General features: G+C 37.2%; 3 protein-coding genes across 3 annotated transcripts; 2 read left to right on the forward strand and 1 right to left on the reverse strand.

Annotated features, from left to right (window-relative positions):
* Window positions 1-484: 484 nt before the first annotated feature.
* Window positions 485-2,428, forward strand: morn3 (MORN repeat containing 3). The gene is made up of 4 exons (XM_073829908.1): window positions 485-725; window positions 800-959; window positions 1,938-2,122; window positions 2,294-2,428. Exons 1-4 carry the CDS (start codon window positions 600-602, stop codon window positions 2,414-2,416), a joined length of 594 nt encoding a protein of 197 aa, XP_073686009.1. The 5' UTR covers window positions 485-599; the 3' UTR covers window positions 2,417-2,428.
* A 143-nt stretch (window positions 2,429-2,571) lies between these two features.
* orai1b (ORAI calcium release-activated calcium modulator 1b) lies at window positions 2,572-8,259 on the reverse strand. Its single transcript, XM_073829907.1, has 2 exons — window positions 7,988-8,259; window positions 2,572-6,293 (listed from the first exon to the last, which is right to left on the reverse strand). The coding sequence occupies exons 1-2, from the start codon at window positions 8,105-8,107 to the stop codon at window positions 5,745-5,747; spliced, it is 669 nt and encodes a 222-aa protein (XP_073686008.1). The 5' UTR covers window positions 8,108-8,259; the 3' UTR covers window positions 2,572-5,744.
* Window positions 8,260-11,832: 3,573 nt separating this feature from the next.
* Window positions 11,833-17,986, forward strand: LOC141298877 (lysine-specific demethylase 2B-like). The gene is made up of 6 exons (XM_073829195.1): window positions 11,833-12,092; window positions 12,554-12,698; window positions 14,795-14,873; window positions 14,962-15,008; window positions 16,159-16,337; window positions 17,876-17,986. Exons 1-6 carry the CDS (start codon window positions 12,060-12,062, stop codon window positions 17,984-17,986), a joined length of 594 nt encoding a protein of 197 aa, XP_073685296.1. The 5' UTR covers window positions 11,833-12,059.
* Window positions 17,987-21,728: the final 3,742 nt, after the last annotated feature.

The raw sequence follows: 21,728 nt of genomic DNA on the forward strand, positions 1-21,728 counted from the left end.
AAAAAATATTTGTCGATTTAAGTTTATTTAAATGTTTCGGATGGTGAATGCGGTCTCAGGTAAGATCAGAGCAGGTTCTAGAAGGCCTACTTTATGATTACCCACTTAAATGCAAAAAAAAAAAAAAATACTATAATGCTAGCATGTTCCAGTTTATAATATTTTAATGATAAAAGTTAACTTTTCATGTGTAGGATGCCCTTTTTGAAGAGACCCCGGACTACAGAACCACTTGTAAAACTTTGGGACAAAAAGGCCCAAAAATGTGGGCCGCATCACACTGTGTATTCTGTCAATGGAGATCAATACACCGGCGAGTGGATGGATAATAAAAAACATGGTAATATTTAATGGACTGAATATTTAATGTCATGTTTTAAACATTACAGGCCTTGAGAAGGCAGTTTTAATAGCCAAGCCTTAATTTAATTGACTTTGTTATTTAGATGTCTTCTGCAGATTACATTATGTGTTCCTAGGAAACGCTGCTTATCAAAGCTTGATTTGGCAGGATGATTTTCCCTCCATTAAGAGTATGTTCCTGAGCATAGCTTTCACTCTGATAAGGAAAAGGAACGCAGGTTTGGAAGAGGACAGGAATGATCTATGATGGGGACTGGAGGTGTGGAAAGAGAGAAGGCTATGGAACCCTGAGCAGGACTGACCCTGAAACCAAAGAGTATGTGAGGGTTTATGTCGGTTCTTGGCTGAATGACAAGAAGGAAGTAAGTATCAAACACTGTTTGCCATCATACTGTCCACAGTTTCCACAAATAAATTGTCGGCTGTTCCTTCAAAGGGTGCTGGGACATGTTTCTACAGTCTGTCTGCTTTCTATGAGGGGCAGTGGAAGGAGGATCAGAGGAGCGGATGGGGACGGATGCAGTTTGAGAACGGGGAGCTGTATGAGGGAGAGTGGCTGAAGGACAAACAGCATGGACAGGGTTTGCTTCTGCTAGGTATGCACTTTTTGTTATTGAGCAAGTCAGGTTGAGCTCACTAAAACATGTCCAAATCATTCACATTTGTAACAAAAATAAACAAAACAAACATTAAAATTATTTAATATAAAGAAACTGAAATGTCAATTTTTATGAATATTAAGTGCACAATTTTTCATACAGAAAAAAGTGAAAATCAGCATAAAAACCATAACCACAAACACTAAACTCAACACAAACACTCTTAAATATATCTTATATATACTGTATAATGTATATATACCCCCGGTTTCACAGACAAGGCTTAAGCCTAGTTCTAGACTAAAATGTAAGTCTGAGTTGTTTCAACTGAAACAAAATTGCACTGATTGATTTAAAAATATATCAGTGCCTTTGTTTTGTCTCAAGATGCACACCAGTAATGTTTTTTGTAAGCATGTTTATAAAAATTACTTAAATGTCCTAATTGAACTATGATCTAATCTTGGCTTAGTCTAAGCCCTGTCTGTGAAACCAGGCCATAATGTTTATATAACAAGCTAAATGTAAGAAATACATATTTTTGCATATATTTTATGCATTATTATTTGGTATTTATGAATCAGAAATAACATATATATATATATATATACATACAAACATACATACTGGATTTATATTTTAAGTTTATATTTAACATTACAATTTATTTTATTTAAATAATAAAAAACATATTATATATATGATAGTAATAATAGTAAAAAATAATCAAATATAAAACACGTAGTGTAATTATATTAAATTATTTTTTATTTAAGTTTTTTTTATAATACATTTATTATATATTAATAATAGTAATCATTGTTTTTTTTTTTTCTTAATGAAAATAATGATGTAATGCAAATAATCTTAATGGTCCTGAAAGCTGGCTTCATTTTCTTCATGCAGAATAAAACATGTTTTTTTTTTTTTTGAGCTATGAATTGTAAACCAGACATTTAATCATTTTTTCTAAAGCTAATGGAAACCGCTTTGTGGGCAGCTGGAGAGATGGACAGAAAAACGGACAAGGCAAGTTCTTCTACCTGGACAGAGGTCAGCTGTACGAAGGCTTTTGGGTCAACGGCGTCGCAAAGTGCGGAACTGTATCTGATTTTGAGAAAGAAGCAGCAGTTAGACCAACAGTTTATCCAATTCCCAAGGTAAATGATTAACGCCGATGTTTGGCCATTTGCATGATTTCCATTTGAACAGTAATGCATGAAGCATCACTGAGAAAACAAGCTTTCAGTCACAGGTTCTGACCACTGCAATAGCGAAATTTGCATGGCTTGTTTGCATGCTGATTCAAAGCTCTGCTTTTATGTCTAAAGGTTTGCCTACAGGATTCACAGGCTGTGCTGATGGAGGCACAAGCATATTTCACTGAGGACAAGCAGGACTCAACAGAGACCACGATTCCAAGTCATACCGTTGCTAGGCAATATGTACCTTGACAATATCCTGAACTCAAAAAAAAAGCAGACTAGTGCAGCGAAATGTGTTTTGTTTTGTACCCCTCACTCACAATAAAAACACCATACAAAAAATATGTTGGTACATAATGCATCTACAAATGCATAAAAGAACACAAAAAGGTGTTTGGTTGAACTTGGTTTGATTAAGACTTTAATTAAAATGTATAAAACTGTGGGTTTTTAAATTCCGGCACATGCTGTGCTCTTCTCAATCAAACTTTACACAAAATGGATATAATCTCATACTTTAGAAAAAAAACAACAATTCTGTTTCAATTTGGCAATACTGAACATGTTAATCAAATGTTGTTTTAATCATTTTCACTGATGTATCTGCTTAAACGTTCCTCTGCTTAATAACGCTGTGTTTGCTAGCACAATCCTGCCCGTTCTTTAGCCGTGACGGCTCTGAGTACTCGAGTCCAACTTTGGAGTGAACAGAGGCCCCTTTAATAGGAAGCGGTTTCAAATACTACCAAAAAAGGGCAGACAAACGTTGATAAAGTGCCTTTGTTTCTACTAAGATGTGCTCTTTCGGGGGGGTTCATTTAGGTAAACAATGGAGTTTGAATAAGACTATGGTTTTTTGGTTGATTCTGCTGTTCAACAGCGAAGCCCTGATTCTAAACGCGTGAGAATTATTCGGTCAAGAGGACATAAAAGTGTCCCCTGCACTGTAATAATGTCAAACACAGCCTCGGATCAGCGTTTAAAAAAGTGTTTTTGTAATATAAACTCGTGTCTGTAAGAATGTAGCTTGCTTGTGTGAAAAGAATAAATAACAGAGTAACAGAATTGGCACAGCTGCCGTACTGAAATAAAGGATTTTACCTGTGGTGATTTAAAGGAATAGTACACCCAAAAATCATAGAGCAGATTTGCTTGTAGTGAATGGGTGCCGCCAGAATGAGAGTCCAAACAGCTGATAAAAACATAATAATTCACAAGTAACCCAGTCCATCAGTTAACGTCTTGTGAAGTGAAAATCTGCATGTTTGTAAGAAACATAGTCTTGAGTAGCCAGACCTTCAGACTGACGGCTGAAGGTCTGGAACTCATGGCAGCTTTCATTGGCCAAGGCCCGCACATAAGACCGTTTGATCGACATGTCAAACAACCAATCACAGTTTGTTTCGTTCAGCGTCATGTTTCTGTGCGTGGAAATGCCCCCACAACAACAGACTGGCGTGCAACAAGTCAGTCATTGAAATAACCAGCATTGAAAGATAACTAAGAAGAGGGAGAACAAGCAATAAGTCAGTAATTTATTTGCAAACGTCGCAAATGTGTATAACAACAATGGTGTCTGCATAAGCACCTTTTGGCAAAACGCCGAGTAAATCAGTCTGGGCTTTGTTTCCCGGCGGACCGAAAATAAACGCCACACTCGCGTCTCCCGGAAATCTGGTCAAATTCAACTAATCAGATGACGACTTCGACATTCCTGAAGTGTTTCCATACCATATGTACCATACCAGTGTACCATATGTCTGAGGCTGAGACTATAAGAAACACATAACTTTGAACCATCACTTCTGACCAAAATACTAGTTCAAAATCCATAATAATGCTTCCTCTATTGAAAAAGTTCATCTCCCGTTGTCCACTCACATTAAAATCTAACAAAATATGTGTTTTAAACTGTTTTTGCAAGTACAGTTTAGGTCAAAAGTTTACACCCCCCTTTTAGAATCTGCAAAATGTTAATTATTTTAGCAGAATAAGAGGGATCATACAAAATGCATGTTATTGTTTATTTAGTACTGGCCTGAATAATATATTTCATATAAAAGATGTTTACATATAGTCCACAAAAGAAAATAATAGTTGAATTTATAAAAATGAACCGGTTCAAAAGTTGATATACACTTGATTCTTAATACTGTGTGTTACCTGAATGATCCACAGCTGTGTGTTTGTGTTTTGTGGTAGTTGTTCATGAGTCCTTTGTTTGTCCTGAACAGTCAAACCACAAACTTCAAGTCCCACAAATTCTTTGGTTTTCCAGCATTTTTGTGTATTTGAACCCTTTCCAACAATGACTGTATGATTTTGAGATCCATCCTTTCACACTGAGGACAACTGAGGGACTCATATGCAACTATTACAGAAGGTTCAAACACTCACTGATGCTCCAGAAGGAAAAAACATGCATTAAGCTGCAATTAACTTTTTGAATTTGAATATCAGGGCAAATTGAATTTATTTTGTCTTCAGGGAAACATGTAACTATATTCTGTAGCATCTGAAGGGCAATACTAAATGAAAATGATATTGATATATATGCATATATATGATATTTAGTCCTCATCTCCATTCTGTTCAAAAGTTTTCACCCCCGGCTCTTAATGCATCGTTTTTCCTTTAAAGTGGACAAAAATGTTTGAAAACCAAAGAACTTGTAAAACCTGAAGGCAGTTCAACTATTCAGGACAAACAAGGGACTCATAAATAACTATCACTAAACAAAAAAATAAAAACACAACTGTGGATCATTCAGGTAACAACACAGTATTAAGAATCAAGCGTATGTAAACTTTTGAATGGGGTTACTTTTATAAATTCAACTATTATTTTCTCTTGTGGACTATATGTAAACATATTCTATGTGAAATATCTTATTCGGGTCAGTATTAAATAAACAATAACACGCATTTTATATGATCCTTCTTATTTTGGTAAAATAATTAACATTTTGCAGATTCTGAAAGGGGATGCAAACTTTTGACCTCAACTGTTTGATCAAACACTGCTTGATCTGTGCATATTTCTCTCTTGATTTAGACGAGATGACTTTTTCACTGGAAAAAGCAATATTATGCATAAAGGACTCGTATTTTAGCCATATTAGTTAAAAATGTATTAATATTGGACTTGTTTAACAAGATGTTAACTGATGGTCTAGAGTGGTGTGGGTGAAATACTGCAATGTTTTTATCAGCTGTTTGAACTCTCATTTTGACAGCACCCATTCAGTGCAGAGGATCTGCAAATTTCTAAATTTCTCCAAATCTGATGAAGAAACAAACTCATCTGCATCTTTGATGGCCTGAGGGTGAATACATTTGGAGAAAATGTTCATTTTTGGGTGAATTATTCCTATAAGAAGTGAAAAGAAAATATCTGTAAAACATGCAGTGCATGCTTTCACAGTTATCACAGTCTGTTATAACTAAATCTAGCAGAAACAGTGGAAACTGGACGCTTTGGTGTCCACATGCAACAGATAGATCAATACTATGGTCAAAAACACGATGTGTTGCAACACTTGACAAACCTAAAACATTAACAGAAGCTTTTTCTCAAACTAGGGGTAAAGGGAACTGGGAGACTGTAAGGTAGACGCCTCCCCTCGGTGGTCCAATTCGTTCTGTAAGTCCTCCAGCTCTTCCAACTCTTGAAACTGCCTGTCGGTCTTGTGGCTGACCAGCGAGCGGTAGAAATGCACAGCGAAGACGATAAAAATCAAGCCAAAAGGCACCATGATGGAGGTAGACGTGATCGCAGCGGCCACCCCGGCGGATATAGTACCGTTTTTCTGGTCTTTCGGCTTAATGGGTAAAAACTTGACCCAGCAAAGCAGGACCACCTCGGCCAGAAAGAGCAACGTTCCTATGACTGTGGAAAACGCCCAGGCCAGCTCGATGTGGCGATGCATTCTCTCATGCGGAGACTCCTTCACAGAGTTGAGATTGTGCACGTTGCTGACCGCTTCGATGTTTGGCAGGATGCAGGTGCTCACCATGAGGGCGAACAGGTGGACGGCCACCAACACGGTGGTGCAAGCGCTGAAAGCAATGAGCAGTCCGGGAGGATAGTCGTGATTGGTGTCCAGCTGTACTTCCACCATGGCCACCTGTTGAATATAGGTAAATATAGGTAAAATGTAGTTTCTGAATTCAACATTGTACTGTAACATAAGTTATTATAATGAGAAGACTAGGATTCACAAAGTTTTTAACTGATTTTTTATTCCATAAACTGAATTTTCAATTCATAAGCTTATGTAACACAAAATATATAAAATGTTGCTAGCTATAAACTGTATACTATACTATAAAAAAGCATAATTATAAATTATATGGAAAATTTATTTATTAGGAGTACTATGTCAGTAATAATATGTAAATAAATAACTAATTTAAATATTTGTGTATATACGTATATATGATGATAAAAATCTATTTATTTGGGAAGTGTTATAAAATATTAAAAAATATTGTTTTTTTAGCTATCTATCTATCCGTCTATCTGGGAAGTGTTGTTATATATATATATATATATATATATATATATACACATATAGAAAATAGAAAAATGCTGTTTTAGCTTTCTATTAATCTACAAAAAATAAAATAATTTACATTTATTTATTAGTAGCAATAAATATGTAATATGTAAATAAATACATTTTAATATTTGTATATATATGACAGTAAAATTATCCTATATATTATTCTAAAAAAGTTTAATAGAATATTTAAATAGAATATATTTAAATATTTGTGTATATTATATGACTATAAAATTATATATTTTTTAAATATATATATATATATATATATATATATATATAATTATAAAAATATATTTATCTGAGAAGTGTCATAGAAATATGAAAAAGTAATGCTTTAGTTTATCTATTAATCTATAATAATAGATTAAATATAATATTTAAAATATACTTAAATACTTGTGTATACAACAGTTTTAAATACATATATGTATGTGTATATAAATATAAAATAAACATGTGAGAAGTTTTATAGAAATATGAAAAATAATGTTTTTAGCTTATTAGTTTATAATAAACACTTCACATTTCTTTATTATTAGTCATAAATATGTAAGTAATATGTAAATAAATTACATCAATCATCAATTTAAATAAAAATTTGATCATATTCATTATATACACACATATATATATATATATATATATATATATATATATATATATATATATATATATATATATATATATATGTGTGTGTGTGTGTGTGTGTGTGTGTGTGTGTGTGTATATATAACTAATTTTACAAATTATATAATATATATTAAAACAATAAAGAATACCAAAAATAAAGATTATACATGTGATAAATGAACATTAACAGGTTAATTTAAAGTTGTACGTGTGCAAATGAAGTGCAGAGATGTCTCAAGAATTGGTTTGGCACTGAATTAAAGTGCACTGCGGTGGAAGTCTCAAGAAGTTCTTGAGATTTTTGCTGCATCCGGTCAATTACCCGGCGTTAAGCTACTCGTGATGCTCTTTCTAAACACCACCACTAAGTAAAAGCTGCAGTCATGCATGTAAGTACAGTATCTAGCTGAGCGTTAGCACAAGCTAAACAACTGTGGCTGTCAGTTTGTGACTGCAGATGCATCAAAGACTCGCGTCAGGCGCTTTTTGAAGCCAAAATATGCGCTTAAACTTACACAACATTATGAAACACGCGCTTCCTATTTAACAACTCGGTCATTTGTACTGCCGGTGCGAACTGAACATCAACAGCACTAAATAAACATAGGCGAAAAACAACTCACCATTGCGAAACCGGATAAAAGAGCAGACGTGCGACTGGACGCTTTGAGTTTGGCTCTGCTCAGATACAGCTTTCTCCAGGACAGAGCCTGCAGCGAATGCTCGTTCCGACTCATGTTCATCCGAGCAGAGATTGTGAGAAACTATCCGAGAGATTCAACTGAGATTGAGCCGAAGCCGAAGCATTGCATTGCTGGGTTAATGGTGAATCTCCAGCGCTGCGCCCGAGCGAGACAGTCAGCTGGCTTGTTCAAGTGAAACTGGATGCATCGTGAAGGCATTACCCACAAGCCTTCGCGACAACACATTCAACTGAACGATAATGTAATAGACACAACATTTACAGTTATGTTAAATGTAACAGACGCAAAGCTGTTTTGCCACCTTACTGGTGTGTGAACATAACATAATCGTTGTAGGTGAATACTTATATAATAGTATTATACTTATATAATATTATTATTATAAACATTTGTTTAAAATGCAATTTCATGTATGCATTTTGTTAAAAATTTACATTTTTTATTTTTCATAAAAATATAATTGAATATTAGCTAACGGTATGCATTATTAAAAAACGTTATTTTTTTTTATAAAGCCTTAAAGGTTGTATCAGCAATTTCTAGCCTGAAACATAAAGTGTCAAATTCAGCTGACCTTTCATCACGATCCGCTCGCTGCCTGCCCCATAAATTGTCTGTGAAAAAAACGCGTCTCTCTGGTCAGCCTAGGGTCCGAGATATGCCAAAAAAACAATCGGCACTACCAACCTTTCCACAGATAAACAAACAGTGTTCCAACCAATCAGCGTCAGGGGTTTGGTGTTGTGGACTTTCGCTCCGCCTCCCTCACATTCCTGCACCAGTAGGAAAGTCCACAACACCAAACCCCCCGGCCAAGATGGCCGCCAACCCTGAGTCCCCGGCCAAGATGGCTCCGTCCAGCCTCCCAGAGTCTCCGTCGATTCCGCCCGGCCGTCCAGGGTCTCCGCTGGTTCCGCCCGGCCGTCCAGAGCCTCGGCTGGTTCCGCCCGGCCTTCCAGAGCCTCGGCTGGTTCCGCCCGGCCTTCCAGAGCCTCCGCTGGTTCCGCCCGGCCTTCCAGAGCCTCGGCTGGTTCCGCCCGGCCTTCCAGAGCCTCCGCTGGTTCCGCCCGGCCTTCCAGAGCCTCCGCTGGTAACGCCCGGCCTTCCAGAGCCTCCGCTGGTTCCGCCCGGTCTTCCAGAGCCTCCGCTGGTTCCGCCCAGCCCTCCAGAGCCTCCGCTGGTTCCGCCCAGTCTTCCAGAGCCTCCGCTGGTACCGCCCAGCCTTCCAGAGCCTCCGCTGGTTCCGCCCGGTCTTCCAGAGCCTCCGCTGGTTCCGCCCAGCCTTCCAGAGCCTCCGCTGGTACCGCCCGGCCTTCCAGAGCCTCCGCTGGTTCCGCCCAGCCTTCCAGAGCCTCCGCTGGTACCGCCCAGCCTTCCAGAGCCTCCGCTGGTACCGCCCAGTCTTCCAGAGCCTCCGCTGGTTCCGCCCAGCCCTCCAGAGCCTCCGCTGGTACCGCCCAGCCTTCCAGAGCCTCCGCTGGTACCGCCCAGCCCTCCAGAGCCTCCGCTGGTACCGCCCAGCCTTCCAGAGCCTCCGCTGGTACCGCCCAGCCTTCCAGAGCCTCCGCTGGTTCCGCCCAGTCTTCCAGAGCCTCCGCTGGTTCCGCCCGGTCTTCCAGAGCCTCCGCTGGTTCCGCCCAGTCTTCCAGAGCCTCCGCTGGTACCGCCCAGCCTTCCAGAGCCTCCGCTGGTTCCGCCCAGTCTTCCAGAGCCTCCGCTGGTTCCGCCCAGTCTTCCAGAGCCTCCGCTGGTTCCGCCCAGCCTTCCAGAGCCTCCGCTGGTTCCGCCCAGTCTTCCAGAGCCTCCGCTGGTACCGCCCAGCCTTCCAGAGCCTCCGCTGGTTCCGTCCAGCCGTCCTGAGATTCCTGTCTGCCCTGTTATGGACTGTCGAGTCTCCCACCCACCCTCCCCACTGCCCCAGTCCTACCACCTCTGTCTCCTGACAGTCCCTTTGCTAACCTTCAACCCACCTTCGGTGCAGAGGACTTGCCGTGGGACTGCCAGTCTCCATCGGTGTCCTGGCTGGAGGATCCCTCACCATCGCCTCCAGCTTCAGAGTCCTGGACTCCGCCTCGGCCTTCCGACCCTGCGGCTCCACCCCGGCTCTCTGCTCCCTCGTCTCCGCTGTCGGCCGTCGGTCCACCAGCTCCACCGGGCTCCATCGTCCCTCCGGCTCCACCCTGGTCGGTCGTAGCCCCACCTTCGCCTCTGGACTCTACTCCTCCACAAGCCACTGCACCAATCACTGCTCACACCTGCTCCTCGTGACCCACTGCACTGATTGCTGCACGCATCTGTTTCTCATCACACTGACTGTTCATAAACCACTCACACACACAGCTTCTTCGCAAAGTCTTGTATTGCCCCGGCTGCATTTCTGAGTGTTTCTTCCCGTGTTTGTTTTCCCGTGTTTTGATTCCTGGACTCCTTCCCGTGTTTGATTCTCGCTGCCTGCCCCGACCATTCTGCCTGTGTTTGACTACGATTTCTGCCTGCCCCTTTGTGTTTGTTTGCCTGTACAATTAAATGCTGCATATGGATCCGCTCGTCTCAGACCATCCTTGTGACAACTACTACTACTACTACTAATAATAATAAAAGGAATTATAGCAAATGTAAACAATAATATTTTAAAAAGCAGTTATAGCAATTATAAGTAATAATATTTTTCATAAAATATATTACATTTTATGTAATGTTTTTTAAATTAATGTGATTTAGTTATGCATTATTTTAAAAAAGAAACTATATTTTTATTTGTCTGGAGCATGCATTTTTTATTTTAGTTATCTTTAGCTATTATTTAAAAAAATGTCAGGAAGACGAACTCTGCCCCACACAGTAATAATAATAATAATAATAATAATAATAATAAAAGGAATTATAGCAAATATAAACAATAATATTTAAAAAAGCAGTTATAGCAATTATAAGCAATAATATTTTTCATAAAAATATAATGACATTTTATGTAATGTTTTTTAAATTAATGTGATTTAGTTATGCATTATTTAAAAAAAAACGATTTTTTATTTGTCTGGAGCATGCATTTTTTTGGTATCTTTATGCATTATTAAAAATGTCAGGAAGAGGAACCCCCCTGCTATATTAGAAAATATGCATATTTTTATGTCAATTTAATAATAATAATAATAATAATAATAATAATAATAATAATAAAAAAAGGAATTATAGCAAATATAAACAATAATATTTTTCATAAAAAGATAACTGAATTTTAGTTAACAGTCTGCGTTAATTTTAGTGAATGTTATGCATTATTTAATACTTTATTATTATTATTAAAAATAATTACTAAATAAGTAAACAACAACAACAGTAATAATAATTCTTATTATTTATTACTGTAAATTGTCAGTGGTGACAGAGTTAATATATTTTGGGGACAACTTTAAATCTTTATAGTTTTTATTGAATTTAAATTAAAAATATATTAAATATAATATTATCTCTTATAAACTTTACAGTTTTAATACAAAGCCCCAAAATAATTAAGTAATTAGTAAATAAGGCTATAAAGTGTGGATGTAATATTAAAAAGGGGCAAACGGTAGTAGATGTTTAGTTACTGTTGCACTAGCAGAGTGTTGTAGATGAAGCACAAATGCACGAGCAGAGCAGCTGCAGCGCGTGCGTGCGTGCAGGAGCGCGCGTGCCAAACAGAAGAAAGAAAGAGCAATTCCGAATCCCTCAAAAACAATTTCCTCGTGTTTAAAAATAAGCAAACACAAACCATTCTTGTAACTACTCGGGGGGGAAAAATCGGATATTGTTTTGTCCCCTCATAAACAGGATCCGCGTGACGTTCCGGCAATGTTTTGATTCTGTTGACCGTGACGTCACGGTGCACTACACAAAAATGGTTCCTACTTAGTTTTCAATACAAGCAATCAAAGTGTGCACAACTTTACGCGTTAGATATGGTCCAAATAAAGCGCTGAGGGAATTAACGCGGACGAAAGGCTCGGACATGGAGGCGTGTGCGGAATCCGGACGCAAACTGGTGTGTAGTTCAAGCTGTCCTCTCAAAGACTCGTTTTAAATCGGGAATTTCAGCCTCACATCGACACGCATTGTGTTTAGTGGCCTGAATCGGGGCGAATCACTGCAATACGAGAATTAAAGCGACGTACGCCACAGTAATAGCTTCAATGTAATGACGTTCGTCATGGTAAACAGGAAAGGACACATGTTTCATAATATTACAAAGAGAGCAAGATGCTCCATATATACGAAACAGCACACATTGGTGCCCCGCGACCCTCGTGTGTCTAATATTCATCGGGAAGTTTAACTCGTTCACGCTGATTTGACATGTATTAATTATATAACAGATGTAAGATGGTCGACGATTAAGGCCTGGGTATTAATCATGGAATCTGACATTCGCGCAAGTGACATAACATCTAATATCCGAGCACAGAATGAGGCAGGCTTTCTTCATCTTATGTTGTTTTCGTCCAGCGCTCGATCTGCAGGAGGATGTACGATGAGAACGAGGACTTGTCAGATGTGGAGGAAATCACAAACATCAGGGGCTTCAGCGTGGAGGACAAACTTGAGAGCAATTCATACAACGGTGAATTTGTGCAGTATATGGAGGGAAAAGGTACATGCTCTTTTACTTTTCTGTGTGTATATTGCTTATTAGTGTAGTTAATATTTATTGTAGTCTTAATTATTGGGTTCCTGTTATATATCTTATATTTTAGTTCTTCTCTTGGCACCTGCACCTGCAAAAACGTGGAACCTGCAGCACTATTATACGCCTTATTAATCTATTCAGTATTTATTAATACCTACTTACATCCAAATTTGCACCTAATATACCTGTACATAGTAATGGCATATTCTGTATATTGTGTTTTTGCTATTTTGCACTTTGCACTTTGTCTTGTGTACTTGTATATTGTTCTTTTTTTATAATCTATGTCTTGTCTTGTCACTGTCACTCTGTTGCACTGTGGAGCTGCTGTCACTAAAACAAATTCCTAGTATGTGTAAACATACCTGGCAATAAAGCTCATTCTGATTCTGATTCTGATTCTGAAATATAAGTTGCACGTGTAGCTGTGCTCATCGTTTAGTACCAAACGGATGACGTTGAAGACATAGTTCACTCAGAACTTAAAATACTGTCATTTAGTTAATCACAAGTTCTTTCAAACCTGTATGTGTTGATATTTTAAACCAGAGAGTTGCTGGTCCCCATTGACTTCCATTCTATAGAAGTCAATGGGGACTGGAAACGTTTTGGTTACATACATTCTTCAGAATGTCTTATTTTGTCTTAAGCAGCAGGAAGAAACTCATATAAGTTTGAAACAACATGAGGTTGAGTAAATGATGACAGAATTGTCATTTTTGGGTGAATATCCCTTTATAAATAAAGCATACACTACCTGTCAAAAGTTTATGAACAGTAAGATTTGTATGGTTTTTTTCACCAAGCTTGCATTTATTTGATCCAAAGTACAGCAAGAGTCCAATTTTAAAACATGTTTACTGAAAATAACAAAATATATTGTTTTCTATTTCAGTATATTTTAAAATGTAATTTATTCCTGTGATTTCAAAGCAAATTTTTAGAATCATTACTCCAGTCATGTGATCCGTCAGAAATCATTGTAATATTCTGATTCGAAAAACTATTATTATTATTATTATTATTATTATGTTGAAAACAGCTGAGTAGAATTTTTTTAGGTTTATTTGATGAATAGAAAGTTCAGAAGAACAGCATTTATCTGTAATAGAAATCTTTTGTAACATTTTAAATGTCTTTATCATTACTATTGGTCAATTTAAAGCATCCTTACTAATAAAAGTATTAATTTCTGTAATTTCTATATAGAAATGAACTTTTGAATAGTGTAGAGAATGTTTTTATTTCAGATAAATGCTGATTTTTGAATCCTGAATGCTGATATTTGAAATTCAGAGCAAAGAATCCTGAAAAAAATGTACTCAACTGTTTAAAATATTATTAATAATAAATATTTCCTGAACATCAAATCAGCATTTTAGAATGATTTCTGAAGGATCATGTGACACTGAAGTAATGATGCTGAAAATTCAGCTTTAAAATCAATTTACATTTTGAAATATATTCAAATAGAAAACGGTTATTTTAAATGGTAAAACTATTTCAAAATTTCACTGTTTTTACTGTACTTCAGATCAAATAAATGCAGGCCTGGTGAGCAGAAGAGACTTTAAAAAACATTAAAAATCATCGTTTTGACTGGTAGTCTATGTGCACTTTTGAATAAGACAATTAGTTAAAATTCTGTTTTGACAAGTATAAATTGTGCCTACAGGACATAACATTTATTTACAAAATTAAAATTGTATTTTTTTTAATTGTATTAGTTTTAGTGGATTGTGACAAAAAAGCAGCCAACATGTGTCCAGCATTCATATGAACCTCATGAGTGTGGGTGTATATATAATATTGCTATAAATGTTATATATCAAATATTATTTGGCCACTACATAATTCCCAATCTGCCATTTGAGCTGCTTCATAGTTTTGATGACTTTACATTTATTTTAAAATGTGGAAAATTGTCATAATAATAAATAAGAACGTGTTTTTAAAATCTTTGTTTACAAGTAATCCTTGTGTCATTCACATATGCTACATTTTCAAATCCAGGGATTTGTTTTTAAAACACAATCTAACTATTATCAACCACTTCCTAGATTTTACCTATGAGTATGTTCAAAAAGAGGCACTGCGAGCTCCGCTCGTATTTAAAGCCAAAGATGGACTGGGAATCAGGTAAGAGCAAGTAAACCAGTTTTATTTCACATAAATCTATACCTTTCACATTGCAAATCACTTATCTGATTTGTTTAATGTACTACAGGATGCCGGATCCAGAATTTACTGTAAGCGAAATCAAGGGTTTGGTTGGTAAGTACACAATTACACTTTTTTTAAATTAATTTATTCAGTGTACAGGTACAGATGTACTCAGTTAAAAGGCTATAAAATGTTTTGATCTTTAGTTTTCAATTTCATTGTCTGGGACTTTTATTGCCTTTTCTGTTTTATATTACCAATATCTAATCAGGGCTTGCATAATGCATGAACAGGACAATGTTCTGCCGCTGTATTATGAAACTAAACACATGCACCATGTCTCTTCTGTGTGTGTTGGTATTATGAAGAGTACATTTGCATTTGTTTACCGGCTGATTCATTTGATATTATCATCCACATATACACAGTCCATCTTACTTCTTATTAGGGTTGAGGAAGAGCATAAGCTGTCTGAGCTTCGCATTTACTCTCAGATTTATGGCCAGTACTTTGATTTATGAAGCTGGTAAATACTTTAGAATTATCTGTGTATTAAGAATAGGATTAATCTTTAGTCAGAAACCGTGAGGAATATTGAAAACCTGTGCACTCTTAAGAAGAGTTAGAAGCAAAATGCTTAAGTGCATAATATAGCTTAGTTGCAGTAATTTAAAAGAAAGACCAGTGCAGAAAAATACCAAAAAAATAGATTTATAACAACATTTACGTCCTCTGGTGGTGATACTAAGCAACTGCAACTTAATATAGGCCATGCCATGTGTATCCGATTCCTTAAAAGAATTAAACTCTTTATTCATAATGATTTGATATCCCTTAGAAGTTAGTTTCCACCACAGAATAAAAAAAAAAAAAAGGTAATTTTGACTTTTTATCTCAAGTCTTCCACGCAATTTTGAGTATCAAGATTTAAACTCTGAATTCTAAGTCAGAATTTTGAGAAAAATGTCAAAATGGCAAGATCTAAACTCATAACTTTGAGGAAAAAGTCAGTATTGTGAGATCTAAACGAAACTGCAGGAAACAAAACGAGAATTTATATTTAACATTAGTTTTTACATCTCACAATTCTTTGTTTATATCTTGGAATTCTGAAATGCAGAAAACAAAGTCCAAAAACAATCTTCCATAGGTTCTGTACCATCTCACTTTAGCATTAAAAAACGGATTTAATAGAAACTTCTTATAATGAAAGGAGTAGCCTATCAAGTGTTAAAGTGTTTGTTTCTGCATGGATGTTCAGGCAGCAGGCGGGCGGTTGACGTTATGGACGTCAGCACACAGAAGGGCTCCGAGATGAGCATGGCGCAGTTTGTCCGCTACTATGAGACGCCTGAGGACGAACGTGACAGGCTGTTCAATGTCATCAGTCTGGAGTTCAGTCACACCAAACTGGAGAATTTGATCAAGAGACCGACAGTGGTAAGAAACTTGGTCGAATTTTTTAAGTTGATTAGTTGCTTTTCAACATTCGCTTGCTCTAAAAAGCCAGTTTTAACATGCAGTTGCTATTTAAAATGACATTAAGACAAATCTTATTTGACTGTAATTATTAAAGTATCATGCATGTCAGTAAGTGTGAATCGGGTAGATGAAAGCAGGGATTTTAGTAAGGCACAAGAAATTATTTAATAATATGAAGTTTAATAAATAAGTAATAATTTATGGCACAGTGATATTTTCGCATGCAATTCAATCTTTAAAGGGATAGTTAACACTAAAGTGAAAATTCAGTTATTAATTACTCACCCTTATGTCGTTCCAAACCCGTGAGACCTTGTTTTGTTGCATACAAAAATGATTCTCATAGCTTCAGAAAATTAAGAATAAAGCACTGATTCCACTAACTACCTTTCTGGGCCTTGAACGTGTCAGTTGCGTTGCTTTCTATGCAGGGTCAAAAAGATCTCAGATTTCATCAAAAATATCTTAATTTGTGTTCCGAAGATGAACGAACGTCTTAGGCCGCGATCACACCGAACGCGTTTTTGCAGTTGGAGGCGCCTCTTTTGAATGGTTTTCTGTTGGCAGTGAGCGTTCTCCGCGCTGCTTATGCGCCCGGTGCGCATAAGCGGCGCGCAGAACGCTCATTGCCAACAGAAAACCATTCAAAAGAGGCGCCTCCAACTGCTAAAACGCGCTCGGTGTGATCGCGACCAAGGGTTTGGAATGACATGCGCAAACTATCCCTTTAATACCTTCATGCAAGTATTGGGTATTACAGTTATTTTATTTGCAAAAAATCAAGTCATACATATTTCAGTTATCTCTCTTTTTAAACCAATTACTATAAATGTGACCCTGGACCACAAATGGTCATTGGGGTCAATTTTTTGAAATTGAGATTTATACATCATCTGAAAGCTAAATAAATAAGCTTTCCATTGATGTATGTTAGTTAGGATAGGACAATATTTGGCCGATTTACAACTATTTAAAAAATTGAGAAAATCGCCTTTAAAATTTTCCAAATAAAGTTCTTAACAATGCGTATTACTAATCAAAAATTACGTTTTGATATATTTAAGATAGAAAATTTACAAAATGTCTTCATGGAACATGATCTCTATTTACTGTCCTAATGATTTTTGGCATAAAAGAAAAATTTATAATTTTGACCCATACAATGTATTTTTGACTATTGCTACAAATATACCCTTGCTGCTTAAGATGGATTTTGTGGTCAGGGTTCGCAAATATAATTAAAATTAAGCTAAAATATAAAACAAAAGCTACTTAAAAATTTAAATAACCGTAAGACTGTATTAAGAATACTATAAAATAACACTGGAGCTGCCCGAAATCGTCACATGCAGTGGTCACCTGTTAATGTTAATGAGTACAGAAGAGGGGTAGAATTAAATTATTGTTTTAAATCACTCTAGTTATTAAGCATCTCTTTGGAGTTTACTCTTTATCATCCTGTCGCTTTAATTTAATGTATTTCTGATTGTCTTTAGGTGGATCTAGTGGATTGGGTGGACAACATGTGGCCACGGCATCTTAAACAGAAACAAACCGAAGCCACAAACGTCATGTCTGAGATGAAATATCCCAAAGTTCAGAGGTAATATTTTAAATTCATTTTTGGAAAACAATTAGGATCTTTTTCAAAGACTGCGATGACACATATCCAGTTATTAGCATTTAAAAATATATATTTTTTCATAAAAAAAGATGTGCATTTATATCTCTATACTTTGTGTTACATTATCTTGTCATTAAATTACATTTAAGGAGAAAATTCACCCAAAAATGAAAATTATGTCATTAATTACTCACCCTCATGTCGTTTCAAACCCGTAAGACCTTCTCTAATCGGAAGACAAATTAAGATATTTTTGATGTAATCCTAGAGCTTTCTGACCCTGCATAGACAGCAGCACAACTGACATGTTCAGGGAACAGAAAGATAGGCTATTTTAACACTGTTGATGCGAGTTGTTTTTCATGACCGCGGGTTGAAGCAAACCTAATAACGTGATGTTTAGCCCCTGGAATGCGAATTTTACGCATTTTACGTGGGGATCCCTTCTGAAATGTGATCAGGTTAGTTTTCAGTAGCTATTGGCAGGTGCTGATAGCCCAGCGGTTAAAGCACTGAAATATAGTGCAACTGCACTTCTGGTGAGCCGAGTTCGAGTCCCAACTCGTGGTCCTTTTCCAATCCTGTTCCCAACTCTCCACCCTAAGCTTTTCAGTCATTCACCACTGTCCTGTCGATTAAAAAAAGCAAGAAAAAGGCCAAAAAAAATTGTCCATATGACATTAGTGATTCAACGGTAATGTTATGAGATGCACATCGAAGACTGACACAAAAGAGGAGAAATTGTTGAATAAAGTTTTTGTATATATTTTTTTTTGTGCACATAAAGTATTCTATTAGCTTCATAACTTTATGTTTGAATCACTGATGTCACATGGACAATTTTAACAATGTCCTTTCCTCCTTTCTGGGTCTTGAACATGTCAGTTCCATTGCTGTCTATGCAGGGCCTGAAAGCTATCAGATTTCATCAAATATTTCCTAATTTGTGTTCTCAAGGGGTTTGGAACAAATGGATGAACTATCCATTTAAATCTAGTTAATGCTGCTGTGAGGGTGTTTCTAATACATACGCTGAGGGAGTAATGGCAAACTTGACATATTTCTCTGTTCTGACTGATGTAATTAATCTCTCAATATTTTTTGCTATTATGCTATTGTGGATTTTGTCTCTGTTAGTATTAGAGCAAATGGAAACCCAAAAGTAAATTTGTTGTAGTTTCTGTTCACCACTATAGAAGTCTACCCAACTTTTCCCAGTTTTTTTTCTTTCCAAGTGTGTCCTGAGAAATCACAGGCTCTCTGACAAATGGCAATAAAGCTATTATGGAACTGGAGAGAGAAGAAGAAAACTTAGATGTGACTCTCCTTCAGTGGCATTTGGAATGGCATTGTTCAATTTTATGTGCATGTTTCAATGCCCACATAGTTGTATTAGACGTTTTAAAGGAGAAGTTCACTTCCAGAACAAAAATGTACAGGTAATTTACTCAGCCCTTGTCATCAGAGATGTTCATGTCTTTCTTTCTTCAGTCTTAAAGTTCCCCTGTAGTGAAAATCAAGTTTGTGTTGTTTATTTGTCTATGTGGTGTTTTTAATATGCTTTTAGACAAACCATGAGCCAATCCATAAATCAACACCATTGCTTAGTATTTTCTCTTTAAAACTGTGGTTTCTAAAAAGGCTGTCCCAGAAATGCGGTTTGAAACAGCCCCTTTTTTTGCCAAGTCACAAGTTTAATAACCAATCACGTCAATGGGTATATTTATATCATTAGCATGCAAAATATACCAATAGGATTACCAGCACAAAACCAAAAATTAAATAGAGCAAAACCACTAACCGCTAGCCCATTAACTTAAATAATAACCCGCGACAACAGTGTAAAAGTTGCCCAGAGTCAGAAGCACCTCTCCCACATTGTCATCTGCACTTCAGACACACATGCTCGCGGACGCGAACTGGAATCACTATCTAGGCTGCATTCAAGCCTTCGAGGCATTTTGAGGACACAACATCATCAAGTAAGTAACTTTAACGAATGTTACAATATCCACAGTAGTTGTCTGCTAGTAAAAACATAGTTTTATCAGTCATTATCCGTGTATCGCCATTATATCGCGTTTATTACAGTTAAGTTCAGTTAGTGAATGACGGATCAGGAGGCTCTGGCTGGTGTGAGTAAGTGGAGGCGGAGCTCATTTGCATATTCATAGATCCGCGTATAGTAAATGAGGCTACATTAAAGCATGAGAAAATTTTTAAATTTAAATATGTAATTTTGATGATCAAATATTTTAGGGGATAAAATGTTTGACTACAGGGGGACTTTAAAGAAATTATGTTTTTGGAGGAAAACCTTTCAGGATTTCTCTCTCTATACAGTGGTATGAAAAAGTGTTGGCCCCTTCCCTGATTTTTTTATTCTTTTGCATGTTTGTCACACTTTAATGTTTAAGATCATCAAACAAATTTAAATATTAATCAAAGATAATACAAGTAAACACAACATGCAGTTTTTAAATAAAGGTTTTTTTTTATGAAGGGGAAAAAAAAATCCAAACCCACGTCCCTGTGTGAAAAAGTTCAGTTTCTCTAGCCACACCCAGGCCTGATTACTGCCACACCTGTTCACAATCAAGAAATCACTTAAATAGGACCTGCCTGACAAAGTGAAGTAGACCAAAAGATCCTCAAAAGCTACACATCATGTTGAGATCCAAAGAAATTCAGGAACAAATGAGAAAGAAAAGTAATTGAGATCTATCACTCTGGAAAAGGTTATAAAGCCATTTCTAAAGCTTTGGGACTCCAGCGAACCACAGCGAGAGCCATTATCCACAAATGGCGAAAACATGGAACAGTGGTGAACCTTCCCAGGAGTGGCCGGCCGACCAAAATTACCCCAAGAGCACAGCGACGACTCATCCAAGAGGTCACAAAAGACCCCACAACAACATCTAAAGAACTGCAGGCCTCACTTGCCTCAGTTAAGGTCAGTCTTCATGACTCCACCATAAGAAAGAGACTGGGCAAAAAAAGAGTTCCAAGACGAAAACCGCTGCTGAGCAAAAAGAACATAAAGGCTCGTCTCAGTTTTGCCAGAAAACATCTTGATGATCCCCAAGACTTTTGGGAAAATACTCTGTGGACTGACGAAACAAAAGATTGAACTTTTTGGAAGGTGTGTGTCCCATTACATCTGGTGTAAAAGTAACAGCATTTCAGAAAGACAACATCATACCAACAGTAAAATATGGTGGTGGTAGTGTGATGGTCTGGGGCTGTTTTGCTGCTTCTGGACCTGATAAATGGAACCATGAATTCTGCTGTCTACCAAAAAATCCTGAAGGACGATGTCCGGCCATTTGTTCGTGACCTCAAGCTGAAGTGAACTTGGGTTCTGCAGCAGGACAATGATCCAAAACACACCAGCAAATCCACCTCTGAATGGCTGAAGAAAAACTTTGACTTTGGAGTGGCCTAGTCAAAGTCCTGACCTGAATCCTATTGAGATGCTCTGACACGACCTTAAAAAGGCGGTTCATGCTCGAAAACCCTCCAATGTGGCTGATTTACAACAATTCTGCCAAAATGAGTGGGCCAAAATTCCTGCACAGCGCTGTAACAGACTCATTGCAAGTTATCACAAACACTTGATTGCAGTTGATGCTGCTAAGGGTGGCCCAACTAGTTATTAAGTTTAGGGGGCAAACACTTTTTCACACAGGGCCATGTGGGTTTGGATTTTGTTTTCCCCTCATAAT

The sequence above is a fragment of the Garra rufa genome, chromosome 23 (genome assembly GCF_049309525.1).
Source record: "Garra rufa chromosome 23, GarRuf1.0, whole genome shotgun sequence".
NCBI classification, from domain to species: domain Eukaryota; kingdom Metazoa; phylum Chordata; class Actinopteri; order Cypriniformes; family Cyprinidae; genus Garra; species Garra rufa.

Excerpts from the sequence above, each read along its gene's own strand:
- morn3 (XM_073829908.1), top strand. The coding sequence starts at position 600 with ATGATCTATGATGGGGACTGGAGGTGTGGAAAGAGAGAAGGCTATGGA. Across the intron at positions 726-799 it reads GGCTGAATGACAAGAAGGAA|GGTGCTGGGACATGTTTCTA; the intron begins GTAAGTATCAAA and ends GTTCCTTCAAAG. Across the intron at positions 960-1,937 it reads ACAGGGTTTGCTTCTGCTAG|CTAATGGAAACCGCTTTGTG; the intron begins GTATGCACTTTT and ends TTTTTTCTAAAG.
- orai1b (XM_073829907.1), bottom strand. The coding sequence starts at position 8,107 with ATGAACATGAGTCGGAACGAGCATTCGCTGCAGGCTCTGTCCTGGAGA. Across the intron at positions 6,294-7,987 it reads TTTTATCCGGTTTCGCAATG|GTGGCCATGGTGGAAGTACA; the intron begins GTGAGTTGTTTT and ends TATATTCAACAG.
- LOC141298877 (XM_073829195.1), top strand. The coding sequence starts at position 12,060 with ATGGAGGCGTGTGCGGAATCCGGACGCAAACTG. Across the intron at positions 12,699-14,794 it reads GCAGTATATGGAGGGAAAAG|ATTTTACCTATGAGTATGTT; the intron begins GTACATGCTCTT and ends ACCACTTCCTAG. Across the intron at positions 14,874-14,961 it reads AAAGATGGACTGGGAATCAG|GATGCCGGATCCAGAATTTA; the intron begins GTAAGAGCAAGT and ends AATGTACTACAG.